Below are 24103 nucleotides of genomic sequence, written 5' to 3'. Positions count from 1 at the left end.
TGTAGTAGACAGAATTATGTCCCCATGTGCAAAAGATGTCCCCATTCTAATCTTGGAATCTCTGAGTATATTATGTTATATTACATGGCAGAGCACTGTGGTTACATATAGAATTAATTGTATATCAACTGACCTAAAAATGGGAGATTGGCCTGGGTTATCCAGATGGGTCCAATATAATCACAAACAGAGAACCAAAGAGGAAATCAGGAATGCAGGACTTAGACTGCTCTCACTGACTTCGAAGATGCAGGAAGAGGGTGATGAGCCAGTGAACCCAGGTGGCTGGTAGAAACTGGAAAAGGCAAGGAAACATCTTCTTCAGGGACTCCAGGAAGGAATGCAGCCATGCCAACCCCCAGCGTTAGCCCAGTGAGACTTGTGGTGAACTTCTGACTTACAGAACTGTAAGATACTAGATTTGTATTGTTTTAAAACCACTAAGTTTATGGTAGTTTGTTATAACAGCAATCGAGAACTCGTACTTCAGGTTGTGTGTGTGTGTTTAAATAGTGGCACTCCATGCTGGTGAGTGAAGGACAGGTCAGCCACTGTTGATGGAATATAAATTACTATAAACTCTCCTGAAAGACAATTTGGGAGTATGTTTCATGAAGCCTAAAATGTTCATACTCTTTGACTTATTGACTCTAAAGAAATAATTTGGAAAGTAGCAAATATTTACAAAGATTTTTCACAACAGCATTATTAATATTAGCTAGTAAGGAGCAAACATTAGGAAAATAGTTAAATGAGTTTTTATACATTTGTATAATAATCTGTCAGGAGACCATTAAAAATTATGCTCACAGGGCCTCCCCGGTGGCGCAGCAGTTGAGCGCTGGGTTGCGAAGCTGCCCGCGGCCTCTGCAGCGCCGGTTCGATCTCCGGCTGCTCCCGGCCACCCCCACCCGAGGAGGGTCCCACATGGCGCGCAGACCTCTCCTGCCGCCCGCTGCTCCCCTCAGCAGTGTATTTCAGTCCTTCTGACTGCTCTGCTCCCTGCTCTGGCTCTGGTGAATTCTCTCACCCTCCCGCGCTTCTGACTGTACCCAATGCATGTATAAACAAAACAAACAAACAAATAAATAAATAAATAAAACATGCCTCTATTAAAAAAAAAAAATCTTAAAAAAAAAAAATTATGCTCACAAAGAATCTAATGAAAATGCTTATGATAGATTAAAGTTAAAATGATTTAGTGATAAAGCGGTATATTGAATATGATGTCTGTGTTGCCTATGCTTGAGTGATTAAAAGCTGCATTGGGAAAAAAAACAAAAGAAAAAAGACATGACAATCAAAATAGTAGTAGGGGTTGTCTGAGTTATTAACAGAGTTATTAAATTTGTGGATTTTTTTTCCTTCTCTGTACGCTTCTTTTCTCCTATGAATGTGGGTATATAAATATATTTATACATGTGATATATATATATTTATGAATACTTTTAAACTAGAAAGACAAAATAAAAGCTATGGGGAGGAAAAGTCCATTTTTACTCTTGTACCTTGCCAAGAGATTATTCCATTTGGTCTTAATAAAAACCCAGTGAGAAAGATAAAGTACCTTTGGAGAAACTGAAACAGAAAGAGAACAAATGATTCACTAGAGATTATATGCTTAGTAAATTTAGCTGAAACTAGAAGCTGAATCTTTTGGTATCTAATCCAATATTCTTTTCACTGTGTTTTTATGTATGTTCTTTAACTGCTACTTGGTTAGTTTTATAAGCTCCTTTAGGGCCAAAACTGTAATACTCATCTTTATATTTTTTTAGTGTCTAGCTATAGCTGCCTTGACCATAGTACATTTTCTGTAGATATTTTAATTGAATCTTATCGGCCAAGGGTATTAAAGGATACAAAAGTGAAACAGATTTTCATGAAAGAAAGCTATACTAGGATAACGGTCTTCAGAAGCCTTGTTCCTTCTCACCAGCTCTGTTTTTCTCTCTCTCTAAATTCCTCTTTCTGTAATTAATTCATAGCATTTGTGACTTTTTAGTGCCCCGTCCTTTCCTGGACTAAATAAAGGCAAACTATTTGTTGCACTTTTGCCATTGTCAGTATCCTGGAAATCCTGTAACACATGAGTTTACTCTGATGCAGGATCATTAGGAATTGGGAGGTTTATGAATCATCGATGTGTTGAGACTTGGGGTTATTTTTATGGATTATAAGTTATTTTATATTAAAAACACATAGACTGTAAGTTAAGAATGATGGATTTACACTAAGAAAATATCAGTCAGGTTTCTAAAACACCTGACTGTCTAATGTTATCGCAATAGTAGTCATAATAAACAAAGGTTTATAAAATAGGTTTATGCATAGAATAAAAATATGCAGTTAACTGCATGCCTTGTTTAAGAACCTTGTATTATTTTAACAGTTAATGCTTTTTATTATTACTATTGTTAACAGAGAACCATAAAATGAGACCAGGTGGAAGAGTAGAGACATCTAGGCTGATTAAATCAGTTCTAATTTTGACTTCTTGGCCTGACTTAACCACTAGCTAGTTATATCAGTTGGAGCTCCTCCTAATACTTTCCAGAAAAAGGAAAGTTATAAAATTATTATAAGTGTGATATCTTAAATGTAGAACTCTCTGGAACTCAGTTTTCATATATATAAAATGAGGAAGGTGGGTTATCTAGATGAGGTTTGACAGGTGTCTTTGGGCTTTAAAAATTTTAATTCTAAAACATTGTATTATTGTAAGTAGAAAACAATTTAGGAATCAAAGGTATTTTTTCAAAGATTTATTTATTTATACATACAAGAGCTAGGGTGCAGGCCAGAGGTGCGGGAGGGCAGGGGGAGAGGGGTGAGAGGATTCATCAGAGACAGAGTGGGAAATACAACAGGCAGATTGACTGAAATACACTGTTGAGGGGAGCAGCAGGAGAGACAGGAGAGGTCTGCTGTGCCATGTGAGTAACTCCCTGGCTGGGGATGGAACTCATGCTGCAGTGGCTGTGATTGCTTCATAGTGCTGCCTCTTAACTCCTTGCGCCACTAGGGAGGCCCTGGAATCATAAGTATTTGTTTCAGGATGTCAGAAAGCAAAAGGCTAGGATACCAGAATATAACTAAATACAAGCAAAATGTCAAGTACATTGGAAAACATGAGCTGTGGATCTTCAGTTTGAACTTTTGCTCTTGGCATTTGTTTGAAAGCTAGAGTATATTGAATACTATGAAAAGGAGTGCAGTGGTGTGCAAAGGCCAGACCATGTGCCACTGAAGCTTCAGCCCATGGGCAACGGCACTAGATGAAGGAATACAGGGCCACAGCAGGATTTGCGGAGGCCTCCTTAGGCATCCACCAGGCCTACTGCAGCTTAGCCAGTCTTAGCGGGATGCCATAGAAACTGCTGGGTCTTTATTCTAATCTTGCTCTTAGCCTGGTAGTGAAAATTCCCTTATTTCTCATTCACTTTTCTATCCCGACTATGGGAATAGAACAAACCAGGCCTCAGAAGGAGACAGAAGTTAGGCAAGGAGAGGAAAATAAAAAAGACCAGTAGGAGAAAGGGAGAAAAGAGAGTTGAAAAAAGGGGATGGAGAGGGAGAGAAGAAAAGAGAGTAAGTTAAGGAATCAATGAGAAATGAGAGGAGACTGGAATGAAGGAGAGCGACACACCTGCCCCTTCACAGATCTGTCACAATTTGACCTGCAAAGGCCAGAAGATCTGCAGTCCCTAACTGACTGTATATCGACCTTCATCAAGCATGATGTTTCAGTCAGTAAGCAAGAATAGATCCCTTGAGTTAACTAGTCAACTTTTAACTCATCAACTTCCAGAGAGCTCCCTTTCTGCTATAAAATTTACTGCACAGTAGTCAAAACTACCTCCTTGTGCATGTAACTTCTGTCCACCTTTCCCAAGTCCACTGTACTTAAGACACTAAAAAGCACTGCCCTTGCTTTTACTACCCCAGATACCTTTTTTTTTTTAAGTTTTATTTCTAGGATATCTGTGAATCATTGCTGAATTTAAACTTTTTCAAATTTAGAAACTGATACACATTTGTAACTGTGTGCAGGATCCTTGTTTGTCTAAGTGACTCTACTTCCCTGTACCTGGACCAACCTGCACTTGCTGGAGGGCATCCGTGCTGCCTCGGTGCTGCTCTATTAGGCTTAGGAGGCCGAGGGGAGTTTAGAACCCATGGTCTTTACTGGGGAGGAACTTAACTAATACTTGCAAAAAAAACAAAACTAAAGTACAAAGATGACCCAGGAAAATTAATATTAAGACGTATGTTTTATTTCACTTTACTGAGAATTGTGAATCACTCTTTTATTTTCCTTTGTTATTTTTTACAGACAGCCCAGATCAATAAGTATTCATTTCTGAAAGCCAATTTCTTTCATAAGTGCATAGAAAGCATTAAGATAGTCACAAAATGCATTTATCTTTCAATATGTAAAGGCTTTTCAGTTTAGACTTTTCATTTAAGCTGGGTGGTTTTTCTTTCCACATTGCCACTAACTACCAGAATGAATAGTTTAAATTCAGATTTCCATTTCTCCATGAGTCTGGCTTCCATTCTCAGTATTCTGCTGATACTGCTACTCAGACCACAAATGACCTCCTCACTGCTGAACCAATGTTGCATTTCAATTAAATGATCTTTCTGTTTGACTTGACACCATTAACTACTCTCTCTCTCTCATCTTCTTGAAACCCTTCTCTATTTAATTGCTATGACACCAGTCTTTCCCCATTTTTTTCTAGTTTCTGTAATTGTTCCTTTCCAATCATCTTTCTAGATTCCTCTTCTTTATTTAAAAAATATTGGTATTCTCCAGTGTTTGTTCCCCAACCCCAGTCTATCTCCCTCGGTTCATACCCCTTTGCTTAGCTCCTGACCTATATTCAGTCACTTACTGGATGTCTTTTACACAGTTATGGCTACTCCCGACCCCTATAACCAGTCATTTACTTAACCGTATCTATTATTCCACTTTAACAGCTCTCTAACTATCCTCTCCTCAGTATCCATACTCTTGCCAGTACTCTCAGAGGGTCCTTGTCCTGGATTCTGCCTAATTGTGTCCCACTCTGGCTTTCCTTGAGCTCTGCCATGCCCTGTGGAAAAAGCAGTCTGTAAGATCAAAGAGCAATATCTACCCTAGCAAATAACTTCTAGCTACACAAGACCCCAGAAATCCCTGCGCTAGATCTCTTTCCCAAATCAGTTCTTCCAAGAGTGGACTCCATCCCTGGTGCGTATGTGCTATGCTCAAGGGATACCTTAGGGACAGCTGTTTGGAAGAGAATAGATGGAGCTTGGTTGGAGTTGCACCTTTAGATTAGATCTGCTTGCATACATATGAAGCCATTAGTTTTATAGACAAGAGCCAAAGGTAAGAAGACCAGGAGCACATATATGCATCTCTATTGGTATTCTTGTCACAGTCCCCAAAGGCCTGAGAGGTGGAACTAAGTATTACCTTGGTTTTCTTTATATTTCTGTACTGTGCTGGTAGGTGACTCTTTCACCTACTTTAGGAATTCTTGAGGATATAGGCTTTAGCTTTTTAGTTTTATATTACTATATACCCATGCCTATCACATTGCCTACCCATAAACAGTGAACACAAACTACATGATAAGTCAGTTTACTAACACAACTTGTGTTGAACAATTTATAATTATTTCATCTCCATTGTCTTTTTAAAGCATTAATGGCAATATTTGTTTGATTTTATTTCACCATGGACCAGCATTTTCCAGAAAAACTTATCTCTAATTTTGTATTACCATTAAATGGGAAAATTAGTTTTTGTATATAAAACTGAATTTTTAAATATATTTGTACAAACAAATTAGTTTCATAAGTTGGGTAAGTAAATGGTAAGTGACAGAAAATCGTTTCAGGGGAACATGAAAATCTTGATAATACAGATTAGTGTCATAGTTGTCAGGACAACTGTGCTTATAACTAGTAATATTAATAACTGCCAAAGCCTGAAACTCTAGGATACAAGTGTAAGAGTAAGTTCTAGAAAACGTAAAGATGCTGAGAAGAGCAAGGCTAAGTTCCCCTGCTCCCATGAATTCAGTGGGTACCCCCAAGATCCTGTAGGCCCTAATTATTCTGCTAAGCCCATTTGTGAGGAATGTGTATGTGTATGTATTGTGTATAATTACTTTTGTGTAAAAGGCACATAGTTCAGAAAAAAAACACTTTGCAGGGAGACTGTAGATCTGAGGCATACAGCAGAGGAGGAAGAGGAAGAGGAGGCAAAACAGGAGGAAAGTACACAAGGAACCATGATGTGATGGGTCACAGGTGACGTGGTAGTGGGAGATTTATGGGGATTACACCTAAAGGGAGAAGTCAAATATTGTACAAAAATGAACAACAATGTAAGAAAATAAAAAAGTTTAAAAATCATAATTAAAAAAAGAAAAATAAATGAAACATAGTTAATTTTTAAAGAACCACTTCAGTTTAATTCCTGAGATTTTTCACTATAATAATTCATGTTCTAGGTTGCCCCACCCCAAAGTTCAGAGACCTTGTAGACTTTGGAGTTCATCTGAAATGTCTCAAGTGCTGTACATGCTTTGAATATTATGATAGTATAGGTGCTGTATTGTAATGAGAAATACCTTTGAGAATCAAGTACACTGCACTTGAATGATCCTTATATTATTATAAGTTTATGTGTTTTATGACTATAGCTTGCTGCTTAGAAAATAATCTCTTTGTGATTCCTCTGAGAGGTAGCAGAGTTAAATCATGGCAGTAATTTATATTTTATATCTAAATTCTCAGGGTTCATCCTGTTTTATCTATTTCTTTGTTTTGTTTTGATTTTGATTGATTATTTCTTCCATGTTCCATTCTCTTAAGGTTTTTAGGCATAATAAAATTCACTCATTCCAAATCTCTTCTAGATGAGATGAGTCTTTCAGGAACACCTCATTAAAATCATTAAAAATGAAATCACTTACCTTTATGACACATCATGCACTGTCTGATTGTTATGCCATCATGCTTCACAATTAAAAGCCACTAAAATGACATCGTTTCAAGAATATTTCTATAATGAAATTGCTTTGTACCAGCTTGGGATTCACTATCTTATGGAGGAGGTATTTGGTTTTATAAATAGTTTAAATTGTTGGTGTCATCTAGGAAATAGTTCTCTTTACACAGGAAATTTGTCTTTAGTTTTCTTCATTTAGTGGTATTAGTTTTGCTTGGCCGTATTTTGCCTTCAAATACATTTTCGAACATTTACAAAGATTTGAACAGGCCTGATTCACATATTTCACTTCCCACTCACTTATGCTTCTACATTAGGGCTCTACCACTTTCCCATATGCCTGTTTATTATTTCCTTCTGCATTCAAAAAACTTTTTCTAAATGACTTCAGGTGGGAATTTTTTTAAAAAAGAGAATTTGACAGTCACATGACCCAGATGGTGCTTGAAACTTCAGACCACCCAAGGAAAAATACAGTGTCCCCTCCCTTTCTGCCACTCCCATGGCAGAAGAGATTGACTCAACTCCCTTTCCTGTCTGTGCTTTTTGGACTACTGCTTTCTTTCTCCTTCAAGGCTACTCTTGAATGTGAATGTGCTTGGTGGTGGTGGAAGGAAGGGGGAGGTGTGTTCAGCATTTTCATCTTGGTTATAGTCCCCATATGTTCATTGAATTTAGACAAATCTCTTCATTGGGGGGAGAAGAAATGGAATCCCACAAAAATACATTGCTAGGTAGTTAGAGAACTTGACCTGAACCCAGGTCCTCCGATTCCTTGACCAATTTCTTTTTTATTAGAAGATACTGTAATGACTTTTTTTTTTCCTGTCAGCTGACACAGAGAAGGCATTAAATCCTTAGCTCAACTGTACTATGTGTAAAGCTGGGGGCACTTTCTACGTCTGTTTGAGTGGCAATTTAATAGAAAGAATACGGATTTTAGAGTCAGATCTGGTTCTAAATCTCCACTTTGCCTGTTAGGACTTGGGCAAGTTTCTTAATTTCCTAAGTCAAGACTTTCACATTTTAGTAACTAGGGAAAACAATAGCTACCACATAGTATTGTGCTAACAAATGAAACAAGGTTTTAGGAAATATTTATTTTGGCATATACCACAAATCAGAGGCTTCAGTGTTTGTGAAATGAATAAGGAATATCTAGTACCTCGTTTGATCTCCCTCATATGTACTTCATATGATCTCCCTCAATGTACTTCAGATGTGTCCTGTGCTTTATCAATATACATATTGCCATAGTTTGGCTGCTATTTGGCTAGCTTTTTTTTTTTTTTGGTCTAGAAATTCTTCTGCTTCAGCTACCTCACAGCCTTTAATATTTTAAATTGCAGACTAATCCACGGAGGGCAGCTTTTAAACGGATTGGCAGGTCCAACTGTCATGAATGCAGCACCATTCCTCTCCACAACGTGGTTCTCTGCAGACGAGAGGGCCACCGCCACAGCGATTGCATCAATGCTCAGCTATCTTGGGGGAGCATGTGCTTTTTTAGTTGGACCACTTGTCGTCCCAGCGCCCAATGGAACAGCACCTCTTCTTACTTCAGAGAGTAGCAGGACCCACATTAAAGATCTCATAGAAACTGTATTATATGCAGGTATTTTGAAGTTTATTTTCTTCCTGTTGTACTTTGTCTTTTATCCCAGTCATCTTTTTATATACCAGATCACATCATATGAAATACATAAGAGGACTAATATATACAAATGCATATATGTGCTTTTCTATAATATGAGATGCCTATTTAAAATTTACCCTTTCTAGGAAGTTATTTAAAATGCATTGTTGTGACCTGGAAGGTTTTTTTCTTAATTTTATTCTTCCCATCCATTTACCGTTAAAGCACGATATAACATGTTGTCCAGTGTCTTTTTCTAGATATTTTGTCAATAAATAAAATATTTTGTCAATAAATAAAACTTATCAACAGTAAACATTTGTTTATCTATCATAAGCACTAAGCCCATTTTCTCCATTGCAGTTTCCCATTAGTGGCCATGTTCTCTAACCTTATAACCTTAGGTTACCCACTATTTATTATTCTCTTCCTACTCTCTGTATGGTTAATCTGCTAATAAGGGATATTTCCAAAACATTCTCTTGAATCTTTTCTCATTATTTCTAGAGTTAAGCCCTATTCCACTCTTAGGTTACATTCTCCTACAACTCTTAAATATACCCCTTCTCCCCATATGCCCTTTTATTACTTCCTCTTGCATTCAGAAAACTTTTTGTGTTTGCTATATATGTGTTGTATATAGGCACTGTGCTAAGTATGGGCCATTGGTAAAATCACTGGTGAAACAGGTATAAAATGAGGTAAAATAGAGGTATATGGAGCTTGATAGTCCTGACTTGCTTGAGTTGGGAGAAAAGTTGAGTCACAAGGCTTCACCCAGGATGTGATAATTAAACAAAGTTAAGACTTTCATAGCAACTCATTGAGTATTTAGCGAATTCAGGTATGCTGTATGGAAGAAGAAGCAACTGCATAGGCAGGGGAGGTATGAGTTCAGTATGTCTAGGGTATTGCGTGTCATTTGGTATGGCTACAGTAGTAAAAATGTGTGTGTTTGGGTATAGATAGCAAGTGGCAGAAAGTGAGATTGTGATGTACTTTATATTAATTGATTTATTCAGTTATTAATTCAGCCAATACATATTCAACTCCTTTGTATCTCTCACTCTGCGGCACTGAGAGGTAGGCATGTTCCTTGCCCTCACAAAACTTAGTACCCCAAGAAAAAGATAGGTAAACAGTTGGTTGTAAAATTGGGTGCCATGTGCTATACACAAAGGCTCACAGTTGCCCTGAGAGCTCAGAGGGGAGCACCACCTAATCCAAATTTGAAGCTGAAGTTCAGCTTCTTGGATTTGCAGTATCTAAATTGAAACCTAAGGATGAAAGTTAGCCAAATACAGTGGACAAGAGAAAGAATATTCTAGAGAGAGCCATGGAGGAGCAACTCAGTAAGGGGAGTGAGCCTGGCACATTCAAACAACTCAAATCCCAGGGTGACTTACGTCTGGTGAGAGTAGTGGTGGATGAAGTGAGAGAGGTAAGCCAGGTCCTGCATGCCTTCGTCAAAGCAGGGCTGGAGAGTATGAAGTTCACTGCAGTGTGAGCAAAGAATTTTATACTAGAGAGTTTTACAATGAGATTTACATTTTGAGATACAGAGTTTGGGGACATGAAAGTGAAAACTGAGATGGTGGCAGTAGAGAAAGCATTTAACCCTTTATGAGCAACTTGTTTAAAGAAAAAAATATATTGAAATGTAAACATAAGTAAATAAATAAAACTGAAAGGTAAAACAAAAATTTTAAACTTTGTTTTGGCTATATTTTTATTGAAAGTTTAAGCAATGGTTGTGTCTTTTAAATAACTGGAATTTGGGACTATCAGTCATGTCATGATGCTGTACATTCTTCTGGCTCATAGTTCCATATAGTAAAGCAGTAGCCCCTATTCAAAGACTCCCAGTTATTGCTTCAGTGCTTCCATATTTGCCCATCTGCCTTCCTGAAATACTGTCCCATTCCCTTCTTTCCATTTAATTTTTTTTTGTTAGCACCACTACCTTAAAAGACTAATGATTCTTAAAGACATCGTAGGAAAAATTAGCTGCAGAACAAAACACTAGCAAACCAATTCCAGCAACATATAATGTGAAGAAGGCAATCTCAGAAAAAGAGATATGATGGCCATTATGATTATGGAAGCTGCTCATTCATTGCTATCAATAATTAAAATAACTAAATTAAAACAGCTTGTTGCTTTTCAGATTGACAGTGAATAAAGACATCTGTGTTTAAGAGTCTTATACAAATAGTGTACTCTTTGCTAAGAATATAACCTTAGAATTAGAATCCTCCTACTGTAAGGACATCTAGAAATCACTTATGTTCAAATTACAAGTTACTCAATGGCACAGGCAGGTATCTACTCCAAGTTTCCTAACTTTTCTATTGAAATTGTGCTTTTCTACCAAATTGGGTACAGTTAAGAAAAGCTGGGACTTCCAAGTGCCAGAAGTCCAGAGGTTATGACTAACATTCCTCAGAACCCTCCCTTCTGTATTGGTCCAAGCTAAGATTGTTTGGGTGTTCACTTTACCTCTGATTGTGTATCATTCTACGTTAGCTAGTCTTGTGTCGATTCATTTTTGCATTCTTCCTTTTGGTTTCTTATTTTTCAACGTTTTCATGTTTTGTTCAAATTCTCTAAAACCTGTAAATAGTCTGTCCTACACTATGCCTGAGGATATTTTGTCATTACTAGGCCATCAGCCCAGACCCGTTTCAAAATCTTTTGTGTAATATGTTTTCTTCATGGGGGTAACATTTGTTCACTGCTCAATCTTTTTTCCTACAAGCATACCATGGCACCACCATATTTCTTTGCTTATAGTATGAGTTCTTACTTATGAGCTACTGAAATTTTTATCTTTACAATCTGTCATTCTCATAAGACCCAGATATCTTATTTTTCCTTTTATGTATATGCCTAGAGCTTAGCTGATACTCAGTAAATGTTTGTTAGGTAAATACTTAAAATACTGTACTTAGTGTGTTGTGTGATCAACATTTTACTATTTCTTTTCATTTTCCCCCCAGAATTTGGAGTTGTCTGCTTACTATTTTCTGCAACTCTAGCTTATTTCCCACCCCGACCTCCACTTCCTCCTAGTGTTGCTGCAGCTAGCCAGCGGCTAAGTTATCGACGGAGCTTCTGTCGATTACTAAGGTAAATATACTTAGTCATCAAGTGGTTTTTGAGTAGCACCTTGAAGATAATTTCACTGTTATTTAAGATAATTTAAGATAGTGTCTACAATGTTAGCATAGCTATGTAACTTTATCAAACTGGTTCACAGCCAACTAATGTAATAGGTTAATTGCCTTCTTCGTTTTAAACAAAGTAAAATAGAAAATTTTGCATCACATAAAGTAAAAATACATATAAGGTGGCAATTTAAAATGATAGGTTTTTTAATGGTATTTGATTGAGTTTTTCTCCATACAGAGTCAATGGTTAGATGGCGATAAGATTAGAGAGGTATGGGGCCTTCCTGGTCACGTAAGGGGTTAAGCACAGCACTGTGAAGCTATCTGCAGCCTCTGCAGATTCAATCCCTGGCCAGGCAGCTGACCCCATGGTGCAGCAGACCTCTCCTGTCTCGTGGGCAGCTCCCCTCAGCAGCGTATTTCAGTCAGTCTGCCTGTTCTGTTCCCCGCTCTGTCTCTGGTGAATCCTCTCACCCTCCCGCACATCTGGCCTGTACCTCAGTTCTTGTATGCATAAATAAATAAATATTTAAAAAAAAAGATTAGAGAGGTAGGTTAGGATCATATTATGCCACACTAATAATTTTGGACACTTCTATGGGAAATGAGAGGTCTTTTGAAGTATTTTAAGCTAAGAAATTACAAGGAAAAACAACTTAAAATTATCACTCTGACTACAATGTATACTGTGTTTGCTTCTAATTTGCTAATATCAAAATATTCTCTGTTTAAACCATAAAGTATAAAATCTTTCTATAAAAAACCCTTGCACCGGTGCCTGACTTTCCTTTGTCTCTCCCCTTTGTTCATCTGCTTATTCCCTAAGACTTCCTGCCTCTCCCTTTGTGCTCTCAAAGGGTGTTTTGGGCCTGCCTTGATTCATTCCCTTAATCTATCCATGTAATTTTCCTTGGTCCTTCCAAGAACTTCTGAAATCATTACTTACTGGATTAATCAGAATAACTGCTTTACCATTGTAATTCCATTACCTGTACCAAAAAAAAAAAAAAAATCACTGGTTACATTCCAAAGTTTCTACCACATTATTTACTTTCCATGGGATCCCATCTCTTAATATACATTTCAACTATTGTGTGTGTAACCGAATATAAACATTTCTCCCCTTTTACATATTGGTTTAATGTTTGGTGATAGCTGTTGTTGTCTTTTGCCTTTTAGTCTTGAAGAAAGAAGAGGAATTAAACATGTTCTATACTTCAGACACATGAACACATTTATTCATTTATCTGTTTATTATTTTTGGGTATATTTTACACCCCCATTTCCTTCTCCTTACCCCAGCCACCTCTCAAATGCATGAAAGGTGTATCTCTTTCTCTCTATTTTTGCCATATGTGTATACAAAGCATTATATACATCTATGTTTAATTCATTTAAATGATAACATGCATCATATTCTGTTTGAGTTAGTTTTCACTAAGCACTGTGGCTTTTATTTTTTTTTTTTTTTAAATATTAAATTTTATTTTTATATTCCCCCATACAATTGCAAACGCCCCATTCTGACCCCAATCCTTCCCCTCCCGCCCCCCACCCCCCAAAAAGTGTCTCTGGTTCATAGTTTTTTGTTGATTTCCCTGTGGCTTTTAAAATAAGTATATAGTGATATACAGGAGTTGAATAATATAACTATTATTATATAATTATATAACTATATATAATATATATAACTATATAATTATAAATAATAATATAATATAACTCCCATATTCCCTATATTCCTATATTCCCAATATCAACAGTTTCCAATTTATAGCCAGTCTTGTTTCATCTCTGCTTCACCCACTTTCCCCCTTTCTGAATCATGAGCAAATCCCAAATGACAAATCATTTCATCTATAAATATTTCAGTATGTGTAATATAGGTTTAAAAGATAGGTATTCTTTTTAATATAATTATAGTACCATTATCACACCTAAAAACATTTTACAATAGTTCGCTGATATCAAATCAGTGTTTAAATTTTCAATTGTCCCATAAATGTCATAGAAATTTTTTACAGTTTGTTTGAATCAGAATCCAAATTAGGCCCACACATTGCAGTTATCTCTAATGCCTTAAAATCTGTAAGTTTCCTTTCCGTTTCTCTTTTCCTTGTTATTTATTTGTTGAGTCAGCTCTTTTATCCATGTGATTTGAATTTTCTTTTATTGCCTCCAAAAGGTATAGTTTGTCATGTTTTCTGTCTTTTGTATGTCCTGTGAATTGCTAACCAGAGCTATATTCTGATTCAGGTTATTTTTGTTCTTGTTTTAGTTTTCCACAGCTGCTTCATAGGTGATGCTGCCTTCTGCCATTAAGAGGCACATGCTGTCTGGGTAGCACTCATGTGCTATAGTAGTATGCTATTGTATGTGGATACCTAATTCTTTGATGTATCTCTTTACTTCTACTGTGTACACAAATACTACTGCAGTGATGCACTCATACCCATAATATAGATCTGAAAACTTCTTTAGAAAAAGGATTCGCACAAGAGAATTGCTGGGTCGTCTAATGTTTTAAGCTTAATTTGCCAAATATTAGCATCACTTTCAAAATGCCTCCATTTTATATTTCCTTTTTTTTTATATTTCCTTTTTTTTTATACTTATCTGTATTTCCATTAGCAGTGCCTATGTCCTTACATTCCCTGCAAATTTTTTTTAAAGATTTATTTATTTATACAAGCACTGGGATGCAGGCCAAAGGCGCGGGAGAGTGAGAGAATTCACTAGAGACAGAGCAGGTTGCAGAACAAGCAGAAGGACAGAAAAACACTGCTAAGGGGAGCAGCGGGTGAGACAGGAGAGGTCTGACACACCATGTGGGACTCTCCCTAACCAGCGGGGATTGAACCAGCACTGCAGAGGCTGTGGACAGCTTTACAGCACTGCGCTCAACCCCCTGCGCTACCGGGGAGGCCCCATTCCCTGCAAATTTGACATTATCTTTGTAATTTCTGCCAGTCTAATAGGTGTAAGGTAATATATCTTTTGTTTAGTTTGCATTTTATGTTTATAAATAACCTTAGAATCCTTATTATGTGGTTGGTTCCTTTTTAGGTTTCATCTATTGTTAATGCCTCTTGGCTTCTTCCCATTTCTTAATGATAGCTATGTCTTTTTCCTAATGATCTGCCAATTTTAGATGTAAGTTCCTTGTTGATTTAAAAAATTTTGAATATCCCCATTCTTTCACCTGCCTATTAATTTTGTCCATGGGTTACTTAATAATCAACTCTTCGGTTTTATCTTTTATGTTTATGTTTGCAGCCCCCTGGAATCCATCCATTAAATAAACTAATACCATTTACTAAACCATCCTTAGCACTTTGATTCATAGTGCCACATTTATTGTATACTAAGTTTCTGTGTCTTAGCTTTCTATTCTTTTCTGTCATTCTCTTTGTTGTTGAGCTGATACCACACTATTTTTACTATTCTGGCTATGCAGTTTGTCTTAATATCTGATATGGCAAAGGCCTCCTTTTTCGTATTTTTGAAGATGAGTTAACTTTCTAAGGACTTTTATTCTTTTGTGCAAGCTTTAGTTTCTTAAGTTTCTAAAAAATTCTGCCAGAGTTTTAAATGTGATTGCATTAAATTTATATATTAACTTGGGGTGAATTGACAGCATAGACTATTTCTCCATGTGTTCAAATCATCTGTGCCCTTATTAGATGAAAAGTTGCTTTTTATTTTCCCATAGAGGTTTTGGGCCTTCCTGATTTATTCCTAGATAAATTTTTAATAGCTTTTTGAATGATATTTATTACATTTTAAAAACTCCATTTGGAGATATTTGTAGATTCACACATGTTGTAAGAAATAATACAGCGAAAACATTGATATTTTACTCAGTTTTCCCTAATGAGAACATCTTACAAAACTAGAGTATAATATCATCACCAGAAAACTAACATTAATAAAGCCTAAATACAGAGCATTTCCATCATCATAAGGATCCCACCCGTTGCCCTTTTGCAGCCACACCTACTTTTCCCCTGACTCATTAACCTTTAAGAAACACCAATCTCTATCACTATAATGTTGTCACTTCAAGAATGTCAATTAAATGAAATCACATAGTACATAAAATTTGGGGATTAGCTTTATTTCCTCAGCATAATTCTCTGGAGAGTCATTCAGGATGTTTTGTGTAGCAGTAGTTACTTATTTTTAAGTAGTAAGTAGTCCATGGCATGGATGTATACAGTTTGTTTAACCATTCACCTGTTGAACGACATCTGGGTTGTTTCTAGTTTTTGGCTATTGCAAATAAAGCTGCTATAAACATTTTTATACAGTTTTTTATATGAACACTTGTTTTAATTTCTCTGGGATAAATGCCCAAGAGTGTAACTGCTGAATTGTATGGTAGTTGCACATTTTGTTTTGTTTGTTTGTTTTAAACTACCATCATTTTCCAGAGTGGCTGTACCATGTTTCATTACCAAAAGCAGTGCACAAGTCACCCAGTTTGTGGCATTTTCGCCAGACTTTAGTGTTAATTCTACATTTTTTTTAAAAAGCCATTTTGGTAGATACATAGAGGTATAATATTTGTAGAGCAGTGTTGGCATTGTCTATTAAAGGTTGACATGTTTGTATATCTAAAAATTGATCCTCCAAGAATACTAATTCACATGTAAAACTAGTTCATATGTTGTGTAAGAACAAAATAACAAAATTATATATACATGTGTGTGAATGTATGTATCAGTATATATACATTCATATATATCAGTGTGTGTGTATATATATATATATATATATATATATATGTAAGGGAGGGAGCTGGTTAAATAATGTTTTTATGATATACCAATATAATGGGATACTGTGCAGCTGTAAGAAAGAATGAGGAAGCTCTTTATGTATTGATTATAGAAGAGCTCTATGATTTTTTAAGTTTAAAAAAAGTAAGTTTCACTAAAGTAAGTTACAATATGCTACCATTTGTGTGAAGAGGTTAGGGAAAGATTATGTGTATGTGAAGGGATGGGTATTGGTTTCTATACCCAGAAATATTGGAAATATTCCTGGGAAATTACCCCAGAAAATGTTAACATTAGTAATTGTGGGAAAAGGGGAATAGAGATAAAACTATTTTCCATATTCATTTATACTTTCTGGGTTTTGAGCCACTTAAATTGTATTGCCTATTAAACATTAATAGACGGTGGCTCAAGGGTTAAGACGCAACCTGTGAAGCTATCCGCAGCCTCTGCAGCGCGAGTTCGATTCCCGGCCAGACAGGGAGCAACCCACATGGCGCAGCAGACCTCTCCTGACTCACCTGCTGCTCCCCTCAGCAGTGTACTTTGGTCAATCTGCCTGTTCTGTTCCCCACTCTGTCTCTGGTGAATCCTCTCGCCCCCACACCTCTGGCCTGTACCCTAGGTCTTGTATGCATAAATAAATAAATCTTTAAAAAAATAAAATAAACATTAATATAAACTTTAATAATAATAAAACAAAAATTTAAATTACTCTCTGAAAATAATGAAAGTAGCAAATTAGATATTTCTTTCTAATCTTTGTTTTTTTTCCCTTTACCTTATTCATAAAGAGTAATTTATCTTGGGCCTCCCTAATGATGCAGGCGGTTGAGCACCGCGCTGTGAAGCTGTTTGCAGCCTCTGCAGCGGGGTTCCATCCTGGCCGGCAAGAATCCCACATGGTGCAGTAGACCTCTTCTGTCTAGCCCGCTGCTCCCCTCAGCAGTGTATTTCAGTCTGCCTGTTCTGTAACCTGCTCTGTCTCTGGTGAATCCTCTCACCCTTCCGCACATCTGGCCTGTACCCCAGTTCTTGTATAAAGAAATCCTTAAAAAAAAGAGTAATTTATCTTTCAAAAAAGAGGTTTTTTTAGCTGAACCTGCCTACTCATTCTAAAAATAATTTTGGTAATTCATTTATATAATAATCATTGACAATTTTAAATAATATGAACATAAAAGATTATTCTTAGAAAAATAAAAAATTTAAAGAACTTTGATTTCATTAACAAACTGACATATATTTTCTATTTCTGATTCAGATGTTGCACTTTCCAAATGACTTATATTCTTCATGAGTAAGGATTTAAATTCTCTAAATTTCAAATTTATAATAATGTTTTCTTTTACAGCAATTTGAGATTTTTGATGATTGCTTTAGCATATGCCATACCACTTGGTGTATTTGCTGGCTGGTCTGGAGTTCTGGACTTAATTTTAACACCAGTGCAAGTTAGCCAAGTAAGCACTATATTTCTTTATATGTTGTATGTCTGCTTAGTTTATTTAAATTATAAATATTATGTACATGTCCTTAGGTTGAGCTTCAAGGCCTGAGAAAAAAACATTATCCTTTACCATTGTTGCAAAGGCAAGATCCTCTTGAAATAGTTGTAGGCAGGGCCTCCCTGGTGGCGCAAGGGTTTAATAAGCACATCACTGTGAAGCTGTCTGCAGCCTCTGCAGCACAAGTTTGATCCCTAGCCTGCCAGGGAGCAACCCACATGGTGAAACAAACCTCTCCTGTCTTGCCCGCTGCTCCCTTCAGCAGTGTGTTACAGTCAGTCTGCCTTTACTGCTCCCCATTCTGCCTCTGGTGAATCTTCTCACCCCCCCACCTCTGGTCTGTACCCCAGCTCTTGTGTGCATAATAAATAAATCTTTAAAAAAAAAAAGAAAAGAAAAAGAAATAGTTGTAAGCAATATTGATTTTCTTGCTAGGTTTTAATAATAGACATGAAGTTCTTATTTCTTTGGATGTATTAATGATGCAAATAAAATAGAAAAGTCTTAGTTTTCGTGATCTATCCTTTATTCTTGCTTCGTACTTTATGAAGATCAAAATCCCATCACCAATTATTGTTATCCATATAACTGTTTTGATATCTAATTTTTTCTTCTTCTGTCTCAAAATCAGGGTTTCCCATTTCTTTAAATATAAATCACTTCACCTATATGGTTGGTGCCATCTATTCTTTCTTCTTGCTTCTAGATTGCTGTTAGCATAATGGTTATAGAGGATTTTTTTCACGCCTTCTATTTTTTTTAATTAATTTTTTTATTGAGGTAACATTGCTTTACAACACTGTATGTGATTCAGAGACATAGGTCACATGTCCTCAGAAGCCTGTTACCATACCACACCCACAACAAAGGCACCCATAGTCTTCCACCCTAGTCCATTGTGCTCTGTCCCCTCTGTGTTCCCCCCGCCCCCACTTCTCTTTTAGTTTCAGTCCCACAGTTCTAGGGATTCTTAACTGTTTCATTTTATATGACCCTTTGTTTTGTTTCTCTATATTCCACATATAAGTGAAGCCATCTGGTATTTTATCTTTATCCTTCTGACTTATTTCATTTAGTATTATCCCCTCCAGTTCCATCCATGTAGTCACAATGGCAAGAGTTCATCTTTTATTTTTTATATCTGAGTAGTATTCCATTGTATATATATTCCCCATATCTTTTTAAACCACTCATCTATCTGTGAGTACTAGGTTGTTTCCACAACTTAGCTATTGTGCATAGTTCAGCAGTGAGCATAGGAGTGCTTATATCCCTTCAAATTTGTGTTTTTGCATTCTTTGGGCATTCTCGTACCTTTTAAATTGCAACTTGGTAGTCTTGCATTAAGTGTGTCTGCCACTTTCTCGACAGGTAGATGCTGGCTGGATTGGATTTTGGTCCATAGTTGGAGGCTGTGTTGTTGGAATAGCTATAGCAAGGTAAGAATATTTTGTGTTAAAACATGTGAATAGACAGAACTAAAAGAAAAAAAGCCTTAGATCAATATGAAAATTCAGGGAAAAGTAAAACCAGCAAAGCTCAGAAAAGAACATGTGTTTGGGCTACAAGAAAATTTACATGCAATGAATAGAATCTGCTGATATAAGTAACCTTCTTGGGAATAGTCCGTCCTAAAATGATTTTGGAGGCCAGAGATATCCTTCCTGTAGCTACCTCCATATTGTTAGAGAACAGCATCTACAAATGGAACTCAAAGAATATTAAAGGTAAATTGATTCTTACTAAGAATTGAAAGGAATTGTTTGTAAGAGCATCTCTAGAACTGTCCATGAAAAGCATGTCCTAATTAACAGACATTTATTTCTGGTCTTTTTTAGCAGTTATGTATTTATAACTTATTTTGATAAAAAATGTGCATAGAGATGTCCAGTTTCATCAAACTCCCTTCAGTTGTAGCCTATTATGACAACACATTTTTAGACTAAGTCAAAAGAAAAAGTCTCATTTATTCTAAGAATAGATGACTGCCTATAAAACTACTCTTGGTTTTTCTAAAAAGATAACGTTCATTAACTTTGCAAGCCATTTTACCCTGTTTAATCAAAAACAAAATTAGGCAATCAACTTTACTAGGAAGAGAAGAGTCTAATTACATATTTGGGGAGATCAAATAAGACTTGTAAGTCACCTCAATATCTAAATACTTAAACATAATTGGCATAGGATCATATTATATCTAGACCTTACAGTTTGCATAGTTTTTTCTAGGATATAAACTGACATGTAATTTCTAAATCACTTTGAGGTTCAAACTCATGCTGCAGTGGCTGGCGATAGCTTGGTAGTGCTGAGACTTTAACCCCTGAGCCACCAGGGAGCCCAGGAAAATAGCTATTTGTAGAAAATCACTGCACTGACACTGTAATACATTGAACCAGCCATATTTTACAAGAATTCATACATAAATTTTCTAATTAAATCTCCAAGCCAATTATAGTGAGTCATCATTTACCAAATCCTAGTCTGAACCCCAAATAGATCAGAGAAGAAACCATTATATATCAGAAATGACATCTCATATGCTTGTTTATTTTCTTTATACAAACCCTATATTAACTATCAAAATGGAACTAGTGGGAAAAATTAAAACTGAGGACACTTCTCTTTTTAATTTGTTGAAATGGCAGTTCTGAAAAATACTGTTCTTAGGGCCTCCACTGGGTTGCGAAGCTGCCCCTAGCCTCTGCAGCGCCAGTTAGATCCCCGGCCACCCACCGGGCGAGGGTCCCACATGGTGCACAGACCTCTCCTGCCGCCCACTGCTCCCTTCAGCAGTGTACTTCGTCACTCTGCCTTTTCTACTCTTCCCTCTGGTTCTGGTGAATTCTCTCATCCTCCCGCACCTCTGACTGTACCCAGTACTTGTACAAATAAATAAACAAATCTTTAAAAAATAATAATAAAATAAAAATAAAAATAAAAATCTGTTCTTACTCTGGGATCTGAAAATCAGTTGTTGGTATCTCCTTAACCCAAAATCAATTTTGAAATTGTTTTCATAACACCATTTGTGGGATCTTTAGAAAGGAATATCCTCAGAGAATGAGTGCTTTGGGTGATTTTCTTGTAATTGTGTTGTTAATGGCCATTCCTAAATGCACCACTTTGGTCCTAATGATATACTTTGATTTGAAGAACTAGGTTTCTGAAACTAGCAGCCCATAGTGGTCACTTTTTTCTTGAGTAATCTGACCCAGGAAAACATCCTCACTGTTTAACTTTACTCAATTCAATTGTACCAGAAAACTATTTTATTCTCTCATACCTGGCCATCTACCTATCTGACAAGTTCACACAGCATACCAAAATATAAATGAGAAAAGTGTCTGATGGGCATTAATTAATTAAATTAAAGCAAGATTTTGGGATACCCTTGAGGGACATTCTATCAAGCTGTAGAACCTTTTTCAGAGTACTTAAGAAATTTCCTGCTTGAGCACTTTTTTAGATGAGAACAAACCTAAGTTACTGAGTCAAGGTGTATCCTTTTTTCCCACCAAAAGATGGCATCAGCTCTCATAGGAAATCATTTTAGTCTAGATAATGCTTACAAACATCATAAACATACCATGTCAACTAAGTGCAAAACACAGGTAGTATTGAAGGTCACATGACTAAAAGAGAAGTTAAGATCAATTTTTAAAACTTCAAAGAAAAAAACCTGGTAAATGTATTTTGGATGGGATCAGTTTTTCTATAATAGGAACAATTCTGAAGGACAGAATCCATAAGTTGCGTATAGGTGCAGCCAGAGGATTGTGCCCATACAAGCAACATTAATCATTAGATGTCAATTCAACAAAAGGTAAGGATTTTGAGAACTTAAAATGCTATGAAACATTAGTCACAAATTTTGTAGACTAGTATTTACTATTCCAGAGCTGTGTTCTTAACTCTCACAAAGTTTATATTCTGATAAGGAAGACAAAAAATGCACAAATGCAAAAACAAGGAAATTCCGATAGAGATAAATGCTATGAATCAAGCATGTGAAGTGATCATGGGGAGACTTGTCGAACAGAGGCCCGAATGATTTGAGGAATTTGACTAAACGGAAGTAAGTCATGTGAAAATGTGGAGCACCAGTGTTAAGTCACACAGGGCAGGTCCAAAAGCTACCACTGCTATGAGATACTAGCCTGGCACATTTGAGAAACACGAGCAGGGCTGTCCTGCAGGAGAAGAGTAAGACAGATCATAGCAGACAGGATTTGTTTTCTAAGTGAGTTTGAATGTTGAGAGAACCACCTTTGCGAATTTATATAAGCACTTTAGCCTATATCCTAAATTTTGTAAAAAGTATGTGCTCATGGGGCCTCCCTGGTGGCACAGGGGTTAAAGTCTCAGCACTAGCAAACTATTGACAGCCACTGTAGCATGGGTTTGATCCCCGCCCAGAGGGCTGACCCAAGTGGCACAGCAGACCTCTCCTGTCTTGCCTACTGCTCCCCTCAGCAGTGTATTTCAGTACATCTGCCTGTTCTGCTCCCCATTCTGTTTCTGGTGAGTTCTCTCACCCCCTGCACCTCTGGCCTAGACCCCAGTTTATGTATGCATAAGTAAATAAAAAATAAATCTTTAAAAAAGTATGTGCTCATTATAGGACATTTGGAAATTATACAAAAATAATAAAATGTAAAAATATAAAAGTGGCATTTAAAATCTCAGAATCCATTCTATGAATTATAGATGCCAGTGATCACATTTTGTGTGTTATGCAAGAATAATAAATCTCTTACAACAAAGTAACATTTATTACACAGACAGGAAATATACCTTTTTTCCTTAATTAAAAAACTTTCTTTCTTCAAGAAATTATTGTTCAACAAAAGTGTGTCATTGATTTAAATAATTATTTTACAAATCTAACTAAAGTTAATTGAATATTGTTTCTTTTCAGGTTTGCAGATTTTATCAGGGGAATGCTGAAATTAATTCTTCTTCTCCTGTTTTCTGGGGCTACACTCTCATCCACGTGGTTCACCCTGACCTGTTTGAACAGCATCACACACCTACCTTTAACCACAGGTGAGCACAAACCTATTTTGAACTTCTAATACATATTTTCAGTTCACAGGAGTATATACACTCTGACAGTAGTACTTTTTCTTGCTTTCTGTAAGTATTTGCTAAACATACACAAAAATGTCTCCCTTGTACAGCCATCAAACCATCACCCCATTTAAAAAAACTAAGAAATAACTAGAAATATTTTCATTAGTACTTTACATATGGGAAAGAAGTGAAGTCTGTAACTTATGTGGCATGGAAAAGTTTTATATTCTTTTAAAATTCTTACCAGAACATAATTCAAAGATTTTTATCTTTTTTATTGCCATTACATCATTGTTAAACAGTCAGAAAAATAAGCAAAGGTAGAAAGCTGTGATGGTTGAAGTACACACCAGTAAAAATCTTTGAACTGGCACCTACAGGTTTGTTTTATTACAAAACTTACTGGAAATATCTAATGGAAGTATGTTACAAATAACTTAACTCAGCTAATTGATCTGAAACATTTATAGTTACTGTTATTTTATTGTTAGTATCATTTGGGAGTCTGTATAGTTAACTATGACTGATGTAACAAGTTACCACAAACTTAGTGTCTTTTTTTTTTTAGATATAATTACATTTTTATTTATTTATTTATTTTTATTTAAATATTTTATTTTATGTAATTCTTACATCTTTTTTCATCTTTGCACAATGTATGCATTTTCATTTTGGTTATATTCCCCATACAGTTGCACCCCCTTCCCCTTATTTTGACTCTAGTCCTTCCTTTCCCCACCCTTCCCTCCCTCCCCCACCAACCCGTAGTGTGTCTCTGGTTTATAGTTGCTTGTTGATTTTGATTTTTACTTTGTATTGTATTGCAACCCAAATGCCCAAAAATAGATGACTGAATCAAGAAGATGTGGTACATATACACAACGGAATATTACTCAGCAATCAAAAAAGATAAACACATG

At 36.2% G+C, this 24103-nt stretch overlaps 1 protein-coding gene across 1 annotated transcript in view; it reads left to right on the top strand.

The window, feature by feature from the left end:
- Window positions 1-24103, top strand: part of SLC49A4 (solute carrier family 49 member 4) — a 59514-nt gene that overhangs the window by 15296 nt on the left and 20115 nt on the right. The window contains exons 3-7 of the mRNA XM_037525438.1: window positions 8362-8627; window positions 11648-11777; window positions 17954-18062; window positions 19479-19546; window positions 23029-23156. Of these exons, the coding sequence (XP_037381335.1) occupies window positions 8362-8627; window positions 11648-11777; window positions 17954-18062; window positions 19479-19546; window positions 23029-23156 (701 nt within the window). The remainder of the gene's footprint in view (window positions 1-8361; window positions 8628-11647; window positions 11778-17953; window positions 18063-19478; window positions 19547-23028; window positions 23157-24103) is intronic.

This window comes from Talpa occidentalis, unplaced genomic scaffold, assembly GCF_014898055.3.
Source record: "Talpa occidentalis isolate TD23 unplaced genomic scaffold, MPIMG_talOcc4v2.1 talOcc4.4, whole genome shotgun sequence".
Taxonomy (NCBI): Eukaryota; Metazoa; Chordata; class Mammalia; order Eulipotyphla; family Talpidae; genus Talpa; species Talpa occidentalis.
This window is presented reverse-complemented; position numbering and strand designations above follow the sequence as displayed.